The sequence below is a fragment of the Nuphar pumila genome, chromosome 12, assembly GCF_984573655.1.
Source record: "Nuphar pumila chromosome 12, dmNupPumi1.hap1.1, whole genome shotgun sequence".
In the NCBI taxonomy this organism is placed as follows: Eukaryota; Viridiplantae; Streptophyta; class Magnoliopsida; order Nymphaeales; family Nymphaeaceae; genus Nuphar; species Nuphar pumila.
In genome coordinates, this window is record NC_143260.1 from 23481542 (window position 1) to 23500351 (window position 18810).

Here is an 18810-nt window from a genome sequence, read left to right on the forward strand (position 1 = left end):
AAAGCTTGGCAAACCAGTTATGAGATGATTGCTTAAGGTCATACAACGACTTATGTAGTCTACAAACCTTATGCTCTCTCTGAACTGAAAAACTGGGTGGTAATGTCATATACACTTCTTTCATGAGATCCTCGTGAAGAAAAACATTATTGACGTCGACTTGGAAGAGATGCCAATTTTTTACGGCAGCAAGGGCTATCAAACATTGCACAATGACTAACTTGGTGACAAGAGCAAAGGTTTCATTATAATCCAATCCTTCGATCTAGGTGTAGCCTTTGGCCATGAGTCAGACTTTGTATCTTTTAATAGAACCATCAGAACGATATTTGAGTTTGTAGACCCACTTGCAATCAAAGGGGTATTTCCCCACAAGCAGGTCCACAATCGACCAAGTGTGATTTTTCTCCAATGCCCTAATTTTGATAGTCATAGCTTCACACCAGTTCTGGGACTTCATGGCATGAGAAAAGGTTTTGGGCTATGTGGTTTAAGAGATGGCACTTAAGCAGACACAATGATCTAAAGAAAAATAGTCATACCTTAGGAATCGAGATAGCTCATGATTAGTATTGGTGACCGCCTCTCTTGACTCAGTTGATTAGAGTATGGGCGCAACCGTGTAACAACTGTAATCCTTGAGATGCATGGGTGGTTGGAGATTTCTTTCAGATCGACGAGGCTGGACGGAACGGGTGTAGCATGTGGATCAGGAAGAGTAGGAGCTTTGTGGACTGGGCTAGTGGGGGAATCTTGAGTTTCATAGGATTGGGGCTCAAAATGGGAATGGGTAGGATACACCCCTCTTCTTCATCCAGAGGGTTATAATCTTGAAAAGAAAAAATATTTTCATAAAAATTGACATCCTGACTGACAAATATCTTGTGAGTTTAAAGACCATAAACCTGGTATCCTACTTGACCATAGGGATATCCCACAAACACTCCCTTGCGTGTACGATTGTCAAATTTATGAGAATGATGTACATTGTGAGTGTAACATAGACATTCAAAAACTTGAAAGTGTTCATATGTCGGGTTTTTCTTATAAAGTAACTCGTAAGGGGTTTTGCCCATGAAAGGTTTGAAAGGAACGTGATTGATGATATAGGTCGTCGTTAGAATGTATTCTCCCCAAAACTTGATGGGCAAAAAAACTTGAAATCTCAAAGCTCTAGAGACGTTTAGAAGATATCGATGTTTACGTTCAACTACACAATTCTGTTGAGGAGTTGCAACGCAACTGTGTTGATGCTCAACGCCTTTATGTTTTAAAAAAAATTGAAGATGGTTTGAGAAAAACTCAGTTCCATTGTCAGATCTGAAGCTTAAAATTTTGTTGTTGTATTAGTTTTCAACAAGCGAGAAAAAATTCTTGATCTAAGTAATGACTTCAGATTTATGCCACAGAAGGTGAACCTATGTGGTTCAAGAATAGTCATCAACTATGGTCAAGAAATATTGCACTCCGAATAATGAAGTGGTTTGATATCCGCTACCATATATCACACTGTATAAGTTGAAATTGTTTTGTCCAGGAAACAGATCCGCTGGAAAAAGGCAAACGAGTTTGCTTGGCCATGTGACAAATGTTGCAATGATCATGAGGAACACAACCATGTAGTCTATTATTATCAATAAAGGTTTGTAATCTGGTATTTGAAAGGTGGCCAAGTCTTAAGTGCCAAATATTAGAATCAAAAGAAGAACTGTTTAATGAAAAAATATCACTGGTCTCAGAACATAGAGTCCTCCATGCAACTTACCCACTCCAATCTTTCGCTTCGAGAGATGGTCCTGTAAAACACAATGATCATGATAAAAGCAGACATCACAGTATAGATCTTTGATCAATTTATTCATAGAAATGAGATTGAACTTAAAATATGGAACAAAAGGAACATTTGAAAGGTTAAGGTTTGGTCCTAGTTGGGCGCTTTCAGTGTGGGTTGCTTGGGCAGAAGACCTGTTTGGCAATCCAATAAGAGGGAAAATGATGGGTTTAGGAAGCATTAAATTTGATAAAGAATTAGTGATATGATCAGCAATGCCTGTATCTATCCAATTTTCAGGTGCTAAGCAACAAACAAGAAAGACATCAAGATTACCTATTAGGTTGGCGGTGGGTGCTGGTTTATTATTACCTAGGTTTATTGCAGCTAATATTTGATCAAGTTGCTCTGGGGTGAAATGTTGGGAATTTTGGATAGACTGGTTGCCTTCAGAAGTCACAAAAGTTGCGTTGGCCTAACTTGACTGTCGAGCATTGGTGAGAGCACCAGATCGATTGGGAAAACCATGAAGATGAAAACACTTGGCCTTTATGTGGCCAAGTTTTCTGCAGTAGTCACACTTTGGGCGGACTCGATTTTGTCGATTTTTGTTGGGATTTGCATTGGTTTGAGCATTGAAACTTTTTATATTTGACGCAACTCGTTCTTGGGTGGACGTGATTCTAAGGTCATGTTGCCTTTTCTCTTGCACGAGTAGTGCAAAAGCCTTGAAAATACTTGGCAATGGTGTCATTAAGAGCAGTTGGCTCCTTATGGCACTGTAGCTCTCATTTAGCCCCATTAAAAACTACATTAACCTTTCTTGATCTTATTGTTCATGAATGATTTTGGTCATCCCGCATATACATGGTGGAACAATCATATACGTGAACATCTCATCTCAGACACCTTTCATTTTTGTATAATTGGCTGCCACAAAGGTATGCATCTATTTGAGATTAATGATCTCTTGTTGGATCTGGTATATACGTGGAGCGTTCGATAGGGAGAATTGCTCGTGAAGTTCAGGTCATACCTTGGCCACAACCATGGCATAGATCACACTTGATGATAACTTCAAATGCAATGAATTAAGAAGCCATGATAGTACCATGTTATTGCATTGTTCCTAGGCAATAATAGACTCTATGGGAGACGTCGATTTTTTTATGGATCCATCTATAAATCTAAACTTATTTTTCACAGATAGTGCCATGGTCATTGCACGACACCATCTGGTATAGTTATTGTCGGTCAATGGTTATAAAACCAGTGTCATGCCGGAGTTGTCTGAGTGATGGAGGAAAAATAGGCTCTCTATCTCTTCAGGGTTCATGCTAGACATACTTTTGATTATGCTATCCATCTATGCGCAGAGGAAAAAAAAAGTAAACCTGGGTAGTAGATGTGCAGTCGATAAACGTCGATTCAGACTTGCAACAGGGGTTGAAAAAAGCATCCTTTGCTTGAACTAGTTCAGATTGGTTTGCAAAAGATCAAAATGGTCGAGCACGGCTACTTCAATGCTCTGATGGATCTCTGACTGCAGAAAAAAAAATGTTGGAGATTAGAATGGACGAGCATGACTGCTTCGATGATCTAATGGATCTCTGCGTGTCTCAGGAGGGGGCACAGCCTAGATCAGGCTCACAGGATTCGATTTACGCTCTGATACCATGTTAGAAAAATGAGGTCAAGAGATATGGAAAGCTCTTGTATTATTGCTCACCAAAAAATTGTTTTACAACCAAATACAATTGAAGTATATATAGAAGCAAAGAAGACACAGAAGAGCACGACTTCACGACAATCTCCTCATGATAAACTTTATGTTCATGAGAGTACAATGACTTCACGCTTATCTTCTCATGATAAGCTTTATCTTTTCAATTTTATGTTGATTGGCACTGCGTGCACGATTTGGACTATGGAGTCCTAATTAGTGATGTCGATAATCAAGCATTGGGACTGTGAGAGTCCTATGATCTCATGTAATCTTTTAATTCAAATGATGCATGGTACAAGCCACAAATTCTGGGTACATTCAAGTAACGGAGGTTGGGTTTCTTGTATGAAGGCAACACATTAAGGGCGCGCCAGATCCATGGACCATGTGAGAGATAGAAATATCATCATGAGCCATTGTGTCTTTTGATTCAGAGATTTGTTAGCATAAAATAGATCATGAAAGCGCCACTTATTGGATGCGGCCATGGACGATCATAATGGTGGAATTGCAGCAACCAGATCTTGTCAAAAATGGGCACATTAGGGGTACCTCTAATCATTGGTGGTATATGTTTAGCTTTGTTGCCACTGTTAGCTCCTTCGCTTATGGAGGAATTAGCAGTGAAAGAGAGAGAGACGAAAAGCGATCAACATTATTTAAAAGTGGAAACTCAACAAAGCGTTGAGTCCCACAAGCACAAACACAACAACAAAACATGAAAACACCATTTACACAAAAACAAAAAAACCCGAACACAAAACAAAAAAACTCATCAAGGACCACAGACATCTAGATGAGGATCGGTTGGAGGCAGAGGCATGTCTTTGAGATATATGCGTAAGATATCATACACATCAGCCAAGACCCTACGAGTCAAACGGTTAAGGTTGAACGGGACATTCCGAAAAGTAGCATCATTTCTGGCCATCCATATGAGAGAGAGAGAGATTGCTTCAAGGGGATTCTTATTTTCTTTGTCGGTGTATTTTTCTGTAAACTAATTAGGATCTTATAACCACCTTTGGGTTGCCGTTTCATCCTAGGGTTTTTTTCAAAACTGTTCTAGAAATCAATTGTTAAAGACTTTTTAGATATGTTCATGATACAAGCAATCCATGCTTTAACAAGTGAGGGGACCCATATTTCTCTTTAACAAATGGCCCGAAGGAATTTAGGCGCAAAATGGATCCCATCATTCATAAGATGGGTTTCATTATACATTCAATCCTAGCCATCCAGCACAACCATTTAGCTATTGATTGGATAATTATGATTGAATGTATGATGAAACCCATCCTAAGATGGGATTCTTGTTCGACATGGCCACCCAAGTTGCCATTTTAGGCTAATAAGTTGAAAGAAGTTGTGAAATTTCTTTCCTGCCACTCACAGTCGCGTATTTTTCTTCAATAAGCACCAAAACTTTTTTGTAATTACTCTGTGTATCAGCCGATACTTATGGTATTGGTAGAAAGTCGATATGCTTCACTCATGAATCAGCTATTTTTAATAAATATAAAAATATGTGAAATTATTTTTTAATATTATTTTAATGGCTTTAACACATGTCACGTTCTGATTGTCATGTAATATTTTTTAATTATTTTTTTGTCGATTCAGAATGATTCACTTGAGTATCGGTATTAGTTGATTTACTTGAATAGTTGGCCAAACGGTACACGGCATACCACAATATTGGTCTCAACTACGAGTGTCAACATGTAGGATTTAACCAGACCCGACCCATAGCAAACCCTATAGGATTCGAGTATGGTAAATAAGAAGACACGATTAAGACTCGGTTTGTAACCCGAAGGTCTGATTAATACATGGATCCTGATAAAGTTTGTGAAATTTTATATATACTAGACCCAAACCCAAACCCGACCCGAGTTCTGATTAAAACCTGTAAATTTTCAATGTAAAAGTTATAAAAAATAGTATTTTACCAGGTATGACTCACGTCAGCTTCATTTTGTTCTTATCGGGTCTGGGTATGGTTTCTCTTATGGTAGGTCAGATTAGACTCAGGTCCGAACCCGATACCATAACCGAAAATCAGGGTCAGGTCTGGTTTTACTTGAGTCCGAACCAAACCAGACCCGATGACACCCCTAGTCTCTAACCGTTGTGGTTATTGACCCAAGGGTTTGACATGTTTCTGAGTTTTATAAGAGAATACGTGTGGTTTTTATATCTATCGATTTGAACTTCTAATTGGCGTCTCATGGATGTGACAAAAATGATCCAATTCATATATATCCATCGTTTTGAAGGAGGTAAGATCTGTGTGCTCAATCCAAATATTTTGTAAGATCTCTCTTGAGAAGTACGAATCAATAGCAAGTCATAGTGTGGGAACAGATATGACATAGCAAATCCTAATTCAGTTAGGGCCAACCTTGGGCCTCCCTCTAATCCCACCATTAGGGGCCTTTATGCTTTGGTCATGGCCAACGCAGTAACGCTAACCCAACCTGCCTGGACCATGACCTTGAACAAATATTGGGGTTAGGGTTTAGGGTTAGGGTTAGCTGATTGTGGTTCCCATATCCGCACCCCATTCTAGCAAAACCCTAACCAAAGGAACATTCAGCCAACCGTTTTCTAAAACCGGATGTTGCAATCTTAAGGGTGTCAACGTGTTTGACCTCGGTGGCTTTGGAATCCGAATTTGACTTTAAGGTGCTGGTTCCAGGTCTAGACTCAGGTTGGATAAGACCAATCATAAGAAAAACCCATATCCCGTTCTTATAAAGATTACATGAACCAGACTTGGACCAATCATAAGAAAACCCATATCTGGTTCCTATAAAGATTACAAGAACCAGACCCGATACATACTATGTAAAATAATTCTTTTGTTCTTAGTAAAATCACATATTTTATACCAAAGTCATAGAAAACCATCTGAACCTCCCTTCTTCTTTCTCCTTTATTTAATCCTCACTTAAATGTATATTTGCACATTGTTTTTTTGCGGTCCTCACGAAGCGTGGAGATATAACTTATGTGAACCTCGTTTATGTGTAACTTCATAAATAACAAAGTAAAATTATATATTTTATAAGAAGATCACATATATAATTATACGGATATACGCAAATATGTTACTAACTATGCAAATACCACAATAAGACCACATATCTAAAAGTGTGATGTTCTTTCATGTTTGTTAATTTTCTAGTAGAATAAATGCAACTCTTCAGAGGTATAAAAAGCGATTGTTTGCACTCGAGGGTTATTTTCACATATTTTAGGGTTTCTTTGTGATCCTCAACTTTCTTGATCTTTCATAAAAAATCCAATGACTTTTTCGGCAACTATTTCTTGTTACTTTTTCTGGCAAATTATCAATAACACTTTATCATTGTGTTTTTTAGATTCATCAATGATGAGTTTTCCGTTAAGCACGTTCTTAACAATGAGTTTTTTGGGTAAGCACAACATTTTTTATGAGACTTCCGATAACATTTTCTTCATTGATTATAAAATACAGAGAACAATGAGCCTACATATTTCAACCTTTTTCTACATTGTTGCATCTCCTCTCTATTACCTCTCTTTATCCTTCATACAGAAAATATGTTTACAATTAATACATTGAAAATTATAAGAAACTATAGCCGTATTAGTTTACATTCCTAAACGTTGGGTTTTATTGACACAAATGAATAGTGGTTCTACTATTTGGTTTAATGGTTTGAGGCTCTTGCTTCTACAGTGAGCCAACAAGTTAACCACACCTTGTTGATGGCTATGAGTACTTTCATCTTCTAATGCTTAAAGGCATTGCATTTTTTTTCTTATATGATTCAATTAAACATCGTTTAATGCTTTTTAAGCATATTTTTTCATTAGCTTTTCTGGAATGCTTAATTTCCTTTAAGTTATTTTGTATGCAGTAGTGGTGTTGTTCATTGATGAATAAATTTTGTGAAAAAAATATCTGTATGATAAAAATAACATGTTTCCCTAAAACCCCCTTAATTTTCTAAATTTTGCCCAATGACCAAAACCATAAATAGCCAACTGTTTTAGGACCTTTTTACTCTTTGCATGTGTGAAACTCATGAAGTTTGCATGATATCTCTCCGCTCATCATGTATCGCAAACTCCCACTTAAAAGATGTCTGCATAATTTTTTTTGTGGTCCTCAAGAGGCACAAAAAAATATGTTATTTATGTGGTCTTCTCTGTTAATCACAAAATCACAAATACCTTAGTAAAGTTGTATATTTTATGCCAAAGTCATGGAAAATCATGCAAACATCTTTTTTCCTTTATTTAACCATCACTTAAATGTATGTTTACACCTATTTTTTTGTGATCTTCAGGAAGAGTGCAAAAACAAGTTTTCCAAACCTCCTTATGATTATAACTTCACAAATACCTTAGAAATTTTTCATATATCTTATACTTATATAATGCAATGTTCTTTCATGTTTGCATATTTTCGTGGTATAAAAACCCATTGTTTGTACCTCAGGGCTATTTTCGCATTTTTGAGGGTTTCTTTGTGGTCCTCAACTTGCTTGATTTTTGGTAAAAATATTTTATGACTTTTCCAACAACTATTTATGGCTACTCTTTTTCGGTAATTCATTGACATCACTTCATCATTGAATTTTGATGAGGTTGTGGCATCTTTCTAGGTCAAAAGGTAACTTTCATGCAAACAATGTATACATACAGATTGTTTTATTTTTATTTCAAACTTTTTTCTTTTTTTTTATAGAAATGAGCATAATCTAGGCCCATGTGTATTGTGTGTGGTTGTTTGCTTGTCCTATGTTTTATTTGATATTTTTCATTTAGGGTCCTTTTGATATATATATATATATATATATACATATATATATTTGTATTATAGATGATTTATGTGTGTTTGCTTGTCTTTTATTTAATTTTTGGTGTTTCTGTGTTGGTGTAATGAAGTTAGGGTTGATTGTGATAGTATAATGCATATTTATTTTATGGGTAGGTAGTTAATTATAGCCTTAATGTTAAATACACTACCGTCTCACTAGTGATCATAGTTGGAGATCTTTAGTGGTCCCCAAAAACATTAGCTTTTGTCAAACTTTATAAATTGTGAAACTTTAAAGATGTAAATTATGAGTTTTGTTATTGTTCTTTAAATATTTTAGGTTTAATGTTTTGTAAATTTTATATGTTAAAAAAGAACAAAAAAGTAGCATAATTAGGTTAAAATTGCATATATTTGTCATTGTTCATAAATCTGTATTGATAGTTTACGGAAGCACAAATAACTAGCGAAAGGAATCATAAATAATAGTATGTTAAAGTACTGAGGAACTGCTACTATGCAAACTAGTAAAAACTGTGCATGTGGCCTGCACGACTACTCTCTTCGCCTTGTGGCTCCTACAATATATATATATATATATATATATATATATATATATATATAATAATTGAATGTAAAATAAAAAATGATTGCAAACATGTTAGAAACATTTATATACAAAATAACAAATGACTAAAGTACTTGTCCAAGAGCACTGAACCTTCTTCCCTGCTTTGATTTCTTTCTCGAAGCTTGCACTTGCTTTTCTGTATCCTCTCCCTAATGAGGTCACTGTTTTCCTTTTTTGTAGAGTTCCTCCTCCCCTTGCTGATGTGCCTCTTGCTATTCTCCTTGCTGAGGTGCCTACTCTCATTCTCCTTGTTGTGATATCTCTTCCACCCCTCTATCATTCATATTCTTCATGGTCACATCTCCAGCTATATCTCTCCAATCATTGAAGTTAGTAACAACCTCAAAGTGAGTGCATTGGTCAAACTACTTGTTTGTTGAGTTCTCCTTCGTGGAAGTTTCTGGGATATGAGACATGATTATGACAACAAATTGCATATTTTGCTTTAGTTTTGTGCTAAGTAGGGTTGTTAACTATAATTTTGACCAATATTTCAGGTTTTTTCTTGTGCTCCTTTGAGAGTTATTGATAACTGAGCCTATATTTTTTGTGATAAATGTCAGACAACTAGTATTTTGGTCATAGAGTAGGCTCCCTCTCTATCCACATGTCAAGCTTATTGCGTACGTCATAATACATATAATGGCCTGGTACATAGTTTTTCTTTTTTTGCAGTTTTTGTTGTGCTCCAACACTAGCAGACAATGTGGTTATGGCTCTTTCAGACAAACATCACAATTGTCATATTGTGTCAAACTCTGCAAACTCAACATTAAGAAGTAGTAAGAAGCATAGAATTTAACCTTTGACATTAAAGTATACACAACACTAAGAAGCACGAAATTTATTTATCAATGAGAATAAATTATTAGTTGTAGCTGTCATTACTACACCATTGCATATAACACAACTTAAAAGGAAATTAAGCATTCCAGTAAAGCTAAACTAAAAAATATGCTTAAAAAGCATCAAACAATGTTGAATTGTATCAGATAAGAAAAAGGAAATTTGTAATGCCTCAAGCCACTAACCAAGTAATTTAACCACTATTCAGTAGTGTCAATAAAATCCAATGTTTATGAAGGTAAACTAATACTGCTATAGTTTCTTACAATTTTCAATATATTGATTGTAAGCATATTTTCTATGTGAATGACAAAGAGAGGTACAAGCGAATATGCAATAATATAAAAAAAATGTTGTATTTACCAAAACAACTCGTCATTAAGAATGTGCTTATTGGAAAACTCACCATCGATGAATAATAAAAACTCAACGATGAAGTATTGTTGATGAATCACCAAAAAACAGTATATGAAAATAGTTGCCAGAAAAGTCATCAATTTTTTTGGGAAGATCAAGAAAGTTGAGGATCACAAAGAAACCCGAGAATATGTGAAAATAGACCTAGGTGCAGACAATCGTTTTTTCTACCCTTGAAGAGCCATATTTATTATAGTAAAAAAACTACACGTATAAAAGAATATCACATATTTAGATATGCAGTATTTGCCTATTTAGTAACATATTTGTGTCTCTTCGCATAACTAGACATGTGTTCTTATAAAATATGTGTTTTTAATGTGTTATTTGTGAAGTTATGATTAAAGGAGGTTCACATAAGCTATATTTGTGTGTTTTGTCAGGACCACAAAAAACAAGGTACTTCGTGTATGTAAACACAATTGTAATTGAATTTTTATTTCACAGTTTAACTTTGAGTACCTATAACAATTTAAATGTATGCTAAGAATGAATGCATATAGTTTTGAATATTACAAGTGAATTATATATAGTTTTAAAATATTTTGTAAATGTCTATTGAATTATAACATGAAATGTCTGCTAAATTGTAAATACATGTTGAATTATAACAAGAAATGTTTGCTGAATTGTAACAAAAAATATCGGTTGAATTGTAACAAAAATGTTTGCAGGAAATATTTGTTGAATTGTAAAATGTCTACAAAATTATAACAGAAAATAATGGTTTTATGATTTCAAAGATTTTCGCAAATAGTTATTACAAAAAATAACCAAGTGTTCTGATTTTTTGGAATTCCACAACAAATAAGAAGGTTCACAATCTTTATGTTTGCTTGCTTCATGAGGATTGCCAAAAATGAGGTGCTAATGTACATTTAAGTGAAGGTTATAGAAAGGAAGTTCGCATGGCCTCCAATGACTTTGGTATAAAATATGTTATTTTACTAAGGTATTTGTGATGTTACAATTATAAGGAGGTTAACAAAACTTATTTTTACATGCTTCATAGAGACCATAAAAAATAAGCGTGAACGCACATTTAAGTGATGGTTAAAGAAATGATAAAGAAAGAAAATTCGTACGATATCTATTAACTTTGGTATAAAATATGCTATTTTACTAAGGTATTTGTAAAGTTACGATCATAAGGTGGTTCACATAAGTTATGTTTGTTCACTTTCTAAAGACTGCAAAAAAATAGGTGTAAATATACATTTAAGTGACAATTAAATAAAGAAGAAAGGTGGTTCACATGGTCTTTAATGACTTTGGTATAAAATATGTGATTTTGCTAAGGTATAAAACATGTATATAAAAAATGGCTGCACTGTATGATAAATATTAGGGCATGTGGAAAAACACATCATATTTGCCATATATGTCATTTTGCTATATACATGTTTTATACCTTAGTAAAATCACATATTTCATACCAAAGTCATGAGGAACCATGCAAACCTCATTTATCCTTTCTTTAACCATCACTAAAATGTATGTTTGCACCTATTTTTTTGCAGTCTCTATGAAGCACATAAATGTGACTTATGTGAACCACCTCATGATTGTAACTTCACAAATATTTTAGTAAAATCATATATTTTATACCTATATTTGCACCTATTTTTTGGTATAAAATATATGATTTTACTAAGATATTTGTGAAGTTACATTAATATTTAAATGTATACTCATATCTATTTTTTGGGTTTTCATGAAGTGCACAAAAACATGTTTTGCGAACCTCTTAAAATTTGTTCTGTAAATGTACTTTAAATATTTTTTTGAGTTTTAATGTTCTGTGTATATTGTATATTTAATTTTATACCACGAAAGATGTGCAATCGTCACACTTTAATGCTAATATAGACATTCACAAAAATATATCCTTCTTATATATTGCATTCATTCCATTCATTAAAAAAATGAATCTTCTCATACAATTGCATTTATTCAATTCATTCAAAAAACAAACTTACTTATATACTTGTATTTATTCAATTCATTCAAAAAATGAACCTACTCATATATTGCATTCATTATATTCTCTAAAAAATCAATATGCTCATACATTGCATTTATTTTATTTATTCAAAAATTGAACATGCTCATATATTTTACTTATTCAAAAATATGTTTTGCTCATACATTGCATTCATTCCATTCATTCAAAAAATGAAACTCCTCACACGTTGCACTAATTTCATTCATTCAAAAATACGTACTGCTCATTAACTGCATTCATTATATGTATTCATTCAGAAATGAACATGCTCATCCAATCATTTATTCAAAATTAAATTTGTTCATACATTGCATTCATTTCATTCATTAAAAAATGAACATGTTCGTACATTGCATCATTCAAAAAATGAACATGCTTATACATTGCATTCATTGCATTCATTCCATTCATTCAAAAAATAAACTCGCTCATACATTGCATTCAATGTATTTATTTAAAAAATGAACTTGCTCATACATTTCATTCATTTAAAATATGCTTTTCTTATATATTACATTCATTCCATTTATTCAAATAATGAACTTGCTCATACAATTGCATTCATTTCATTAATTCAAAAAATAAATATGCTCATACATTGCATTCATTTTATTCATTAAAAAACTGAACCTTTTTATATATTATATTTATTTAATTCATTAAAAAACTGAATGTGCTCATACATTTCATTCATTCAAAAATATGTTTTGCTTATATATTTCATTTATTACATTCATTCAAAAAATGAATCTGCTTATATATTGCACTCATTTTATTCATTCAAATAATTAACTTGCTCATACATTGCATTCATTCTATTCAATCAAGAATATGTATTGCTCACACATTCATTTATTTCATCTATTTATTCAAAAATAAACTTGCTCATACATTTTATTTATTAAAAAATATGTTTTGCTCATACATTATATTCATTTCATTGATTCAAATAATGAACCTTGCAATTGTCAGCTAATCAACTTTAATTGATAACTAATCAAATGCAATTGCTAATTGTCTATTGCTTTCATATCTCACCCATACTATATGATCGAACTCTGACTTCCTAGAAGTCTTGCTAATCGTTCACTACTTGTTTAACTTTGCAACCAAGGGTTCCTGGCCATTGTCAACCCCTAGTGTTTACCAAGTTTATGCTGCTGCCTTAGCTTTCAAGTTTCAACTGTGGAATGTTTATGTTAACTGATTAGGTGGTTTAAACACACAGATGATGACGTCGCAGCATAGAATGCCCAGAAATTGGATTATGGGACTTGGTGGACAGTAGGTCATCCTGACCCTTGGCCAGAAATCCCTACTGTGCTGCTCTTTGCGTGTATGAAAAAAAAATAAGGTTGATTTTGTTTTGGCTTTGAAGGCTCGCTGCTTCCTTCACAGTTGTCTGTTTTTCTACTTCGAGCTATGGCTGTGGACTGAAAACTAGTTAGTGGGAGAGACCATTCAAATCTTGTAGAAAGGCTGTATTTTAGTAGATAACACTTTAAACTTTGATTCTTTAAATAAGAGTGGAGGCTATTTTGATGTCCCTATTAGTCATGTACTGCCAGTAGATTCTTTGAAAATATATAGCTACTGAATTATTTTTTTATCTTCTGAGGCTTAGTTAAATATTGTTAATATTTTCCACTGGAAGAGTTCAAATATATGAGCGCCCATGTTGATGGCTAACAGTAGCTGTCATGGGATAAATATGTTTTTTCAAATCTTAGTCCTAAACATAGGGTGTGCCGCCCCGCTTCGCTCCGAAGACCTCCTATATATATATCATGTAACTGTAATATATAAAGAAGAATGCAAAAAACATGTAAAAAAGATAAATGAAAATTATACACATAAAATATGAACTATTAAGTGTAATATATAATATATAAATAATATATTTCATGTATCAATAACATGGAAAGTTTTCACACGAGTCAGCTGGTGGTTTGTGTTTGGCTTGTCTCATTGGGCTAGGCTAAACAAGAACACGAGCTGAGCCTGAATATGCCCTGTGCGGTTGGTTCAGTGGCAGCAATAAATATATATAGCAGTTGGGATATATATTTTATGGCACATAATCAAATAGCACTAGTGCATGATTTGGTTCAAGGACCTGAGCTATCCATCACGTGCAAATAAAGGCCAGAAAAAAAGCTGAGTCCAGAGCTCATTCAAACTAGTAAAATAGGCTTAGCAAGCTGAATATGAACAATATATACTCTGTTTGGCTCAACTCGTATAAGCTGGTTAGTTAAGTAGTAAGAAATATATTTTAGATATATTTTTTTATACATATTTTTATAATTTTATTTCTTTCATCTCTAAAATACAGTTTTTTTTAACAAGCTAGCTCGAACTTAGGGATGTCAGTGGACCAGGGGTGGGTGCGGGGGACAAGGACTCTACTCCTGTTCCATCTCAAAATTTTGCCCTCCATCCTCGCTGTGGGGGAAACTTTGTACCTCCACCCCCCGTCCCCGTTCCGGTATGGATGACATAGGGCAATTACTTAGTGTAATTACCAATGGGTTTTGTTACGAAATACTTAAAAAAGCATAGTAAAACAAACATATTTGTGGTAGATTTAAATGTTAAGCAGTAAAATTTATTAAATTTTAAAGAGGAATAAGAAGAAAATAGGGTTTAGGGTTATATATATATATAATTTTTATAATATATAAAGGTATATTTGTAATTTCATTAACGAGGATCGAGGAAGGGATGTAGATAGCTCAGAGAGGGCAAGAGTAAATCCATCCCTGCAAGGGTTTTGATTCTCACCTCCAACCCCATTTTATGTCCTCCATCCCGGGTTCAAACGGGACTGGTTCGAATGGATCTCAGTTTTCCCCCAGTTCACTGCCATCCCTACTCGAACTTGGGTTGTTTAATTCTGATTGATTATGAGCTCAAGCTCTACTGGACTCACCACGAGAATGAGCCAACCTTCAACACTTAAGCTCGTCCCATTCAGCTCTATGCATAAACTAACTTGATAACATGCATGATATATGTTAGTGCACATTAAGTGCATGTCATGTAGCTTGCACGGTCATATACCATATATTAGCAAGTAATAATGAATGAATCCAAGACCTCGCAACGCTACATCCATAGTTCTCGAAACAACTTGGCATTCGTCCAAAATGATAGTGATGAACATGTAATCGTTTTGCTACACTATAAAGCTCATGAATCGTGACCACCATGATAGTGATGAACATGTTCATGTCATGCATGCCAAAAACACATTCATCATGCTCATCCCATTCTGCCCCAACCATGATGATGGTGATATGCATGTCATATGAATCATCATACAACAACCCATTCCATTGGTATGGTTTGGTTTCAATCTCACATTGATGGTGGTGTGGTTTCAATCTCACATTGATGGTGGTGCTGGGTTAGACTGAGAAAGACATTGCCGACCACAAAATATGACAATGAGTTGCACAAAACCAACCCTCAATCTCTACCAAATTGTCACATGTACCTAGCATTCAACATTCAGCACCCCAAACATTCTTACCAATAATAGCCTCAATAATACACAAAATACTACCAATAAAACACCAAAACACTTAATCAAAAAAGAAATTCATTGAGCCCCTTTTTGTAATTACGCGAACCAAATGCACCTGCCATGTCGATGTCAACTTATGGCCGACAAAGGGGACACGGTTTACGAAATTCTTGTGTAAATTTTCATAAAGAATCGTACGTAATAGGACACGATACGAGAGTAACTTGGAGCATCCCTGTGACACAAACGTGTAACGGTAGCATTAAAACTCGAGGGCATTGCTCCCTTTCTTTCCTCTCTTGTTGGGGTAAGGGTTTGCTGCTTTTGCCTTAACAAATACAACGTTTATTGGGCTCTCCTCTTCCCTCAACGATCCTCCATCGTTTCTCGGTCATCTCGCTTGCAGAAAAGCGAGGAATGGCAGAGGGGAAGCCCAAAACGGGAGTTTGGCAGACAGTGAAGCCGTTCGTCAACGGCGGGGCCTCGGGGATGTTGGCGACATGCGTGATTCAACCTGTCGATATGATCAAGGTGACCCATTTTCGTCATCTTCGTTTTTTCGGGTTCTTTTCGAGTTCTTGGGTGTCCGATTTTTTCGCGGTTTATTGGGAATTTTGTGGGTCTTGGTTGGTTATTGTGATTTTGGACGAGTTGATTTGGGCATGGGAATGGGCTATGGTGGTGAAGGGCGAGTACCCATATCTTTTTTGTTTCGATTTATTGAGGTTTTCTTGTTTAGATCTGTGTTTTGTGACGAAGGAGTTGTTTTTATGTGTTCAATCGTTGGCGTTCTCTATGGTTTAGTGGCTCTCCGGATCGGGAATTGTAGTTTTGTGAAACGATTTCATGTTTTTGGGATCGGATTTTTAATGGGGTTGAGGTTGCTCTCTCTCTCTCTCTCTCTGTTTTCTTTAGCGAATGATTTGCAATCAGATGATTGCTATAATCTTTTCTTTTTCTGGTGTTGAATACTGATGTGTAGGTTAGAATTCAATTGGGTCAAGGATCAGGTTTGCATGTCGCAAAGACGATGTTGCGGGAAGAGGGCATGGGCGCTTTCTACAAGGTCTGCTTCTTGCTTTATCTTTTACAGGATGCAACTAATCTTGATTTGTCTGAAATGCTATTGTTCTCTTGAGGAAAAGTTATTGATTCTTTGGATTGACTTGTGTGGCACGTTCAATAGAAAAAAAGAAACATGAAGATTACATTGTGTGAAATTATAAGTAAAATATATTTATGATCTGTTTTACTATATTTTTCATGTTTAGTGGTGTATCAGCCAAGTTGGTGTGAGTTTCTGTTTCATGAGATTTGGACCAATAATTTGGTGGTGTTGTATACTATTAATATTTTTATAGATAGTAATGGCTATTGGAGTTACGAATTTCATGGTTTGTCCTGATAAGTGATATCATTATGTTGAATTATCTTTTCTTTATTCATTATTGGAAGTCAGTGTACTAGGGTTGTGGGATTTACCTATCATGGTCATGGTTTATGGGGAGTTTGAAAATGCCTTTGCTTTTCTGTCGATGTTTCATGTTGTTGGATTTAGTTCTTTGATTTGTCATATTGAAGATATGTTAACTCTGTGTAGTGCTCACCTGGTATGTACTTCATTTCCTTTTATTCTTCTTCTTTTCCATATCATCACAATGCAATCGTTCATGAATTATATTCACAAGTTATATCGGCCAGCTCTTCAGATTTATTATTTCTTGTCAAAAGAATAAGTAAATGAAGTTTCAAAGCTCAAAGATGCTCTTCCATTGCATGCACAATCATGCGGTGCACTCAATTTGGTGTTGATGGCAAAAAATCTCAAAATTTTATCCCAACTTAGACTTTGAGAATTTTTTGTTTGAGCCAACCAGGTTCGGACATGTGCATTTAGGGTCAAAGCTGGGAATGGTCTCTATTGATCTAATTGGGTGAAACTTTGTTCATCTACCTGACTCGGAATTGTTCACTTCAATTTGTACCCACTTGTATTCGTTTGGCCTGGGTGTGAGTGCCTTGACTCTCTGGAATTTCCTTGTGTCAGGCACTCAAGTACAACATCAAATATTTATTTTCCTATGGTTTGCTTGTCCATGTCAAGATATTAATGTATCTTCCAGATGCTAAATTGTATGGTGTTGACTTTTCAAACATGGGAAACTATTTAATACTCTTATCTGTATGTATCTAAATTTATCATTGACTATAACCTGGTTCTTCAGGGACTTGAGTTTTAGGATCTATGATCAGATATTACCATAGTCACAGTTATTGGCAATATTTTCAAAATATCGTGATATTATCACTGTAAATTCAGAAAATGTTAATATAGGTAAAATATCATGATATTTTGCAAATATCACCAAATTGATAACATCGTGATATTATCATGAGAATATCACGATATTCTCTGTGATATTATCAATTAGTTTTACTGTTTTTATTTATTTTTTTACATTTTAGTTTTTTCTTTCTTTTCATTTTTTACTTATTTCTTTTATTATTTATGTATTTTTTGTCTAAACATGATACCTTCTTACTTATTTTTGTTGTTTTCTAAACCCCGAGATTTATCACCAAACCTATAATATTACAAGAAATAGCCTCGCCGAGATATAGCTGATACTGATATTTGTGACTATCTATGTCACATGGGTGCGGGTGCAGGTGCGGCGATGCGGCACTTTAAAAAAACTTGGGTGTGGGGGTGCGTGAGGGCAAAAATATATATATATATAATTTTTAAGTTTTAACAGTTAACAACAGTAACACTAATGAAATAAAAAACAATTATCATAATATCATCAAATCAATTCATCATCATGCATGCAATAAATCAAATTAACAATCTACAATTCTATTCTACATCACAAATATCACCCACATTTGTAAAATATTATGATAAATTAGTGATATTTTCAAATGAAAATATTATAACAAAAAATACTATTTATTATTTTTTAAATATTATCTATTGCTTGTTAAATTAATTCAGTCCAAAGCATGTTGCCTAGTGAGTAAGCAGTTATAAACCTATGTCACAGGGATTCGGCTAGCAGGGTGCCGCAC

General features: G+C 34.5%; 1 protein-coding gene across 2 annotated transcripts in view; it reads left to right on the top strand.

Moving 5' to 3' along the window:
- The first annotated feature begins 16031 nt into the window (after nt 1-16031).
- Nucleotides 16032-18810, top strand: part of LOC149820316 (mitochondrial dicarboxylate/tricarboxylate transporter DTC-like) — a 35143-nt gene continuing 32364 nt past the window's right edge. For both annotated transcript variants that reach the window (XM_089983790.1, XM_089983791.1), the window contains exons 1-2: nt 16032-16269; nt 16721-16804. In XM_089983790.1, coding sequence (XP_089839916.1) covers nt 16156-16269; nt 16721-16804 — 198 coding nt within the window. In that variant the 5' untranslated portion in view covers nt 16032-16155. The remainder of the gene's footprint in view (nt 16270-16720; nt 16805-18810) is intronic.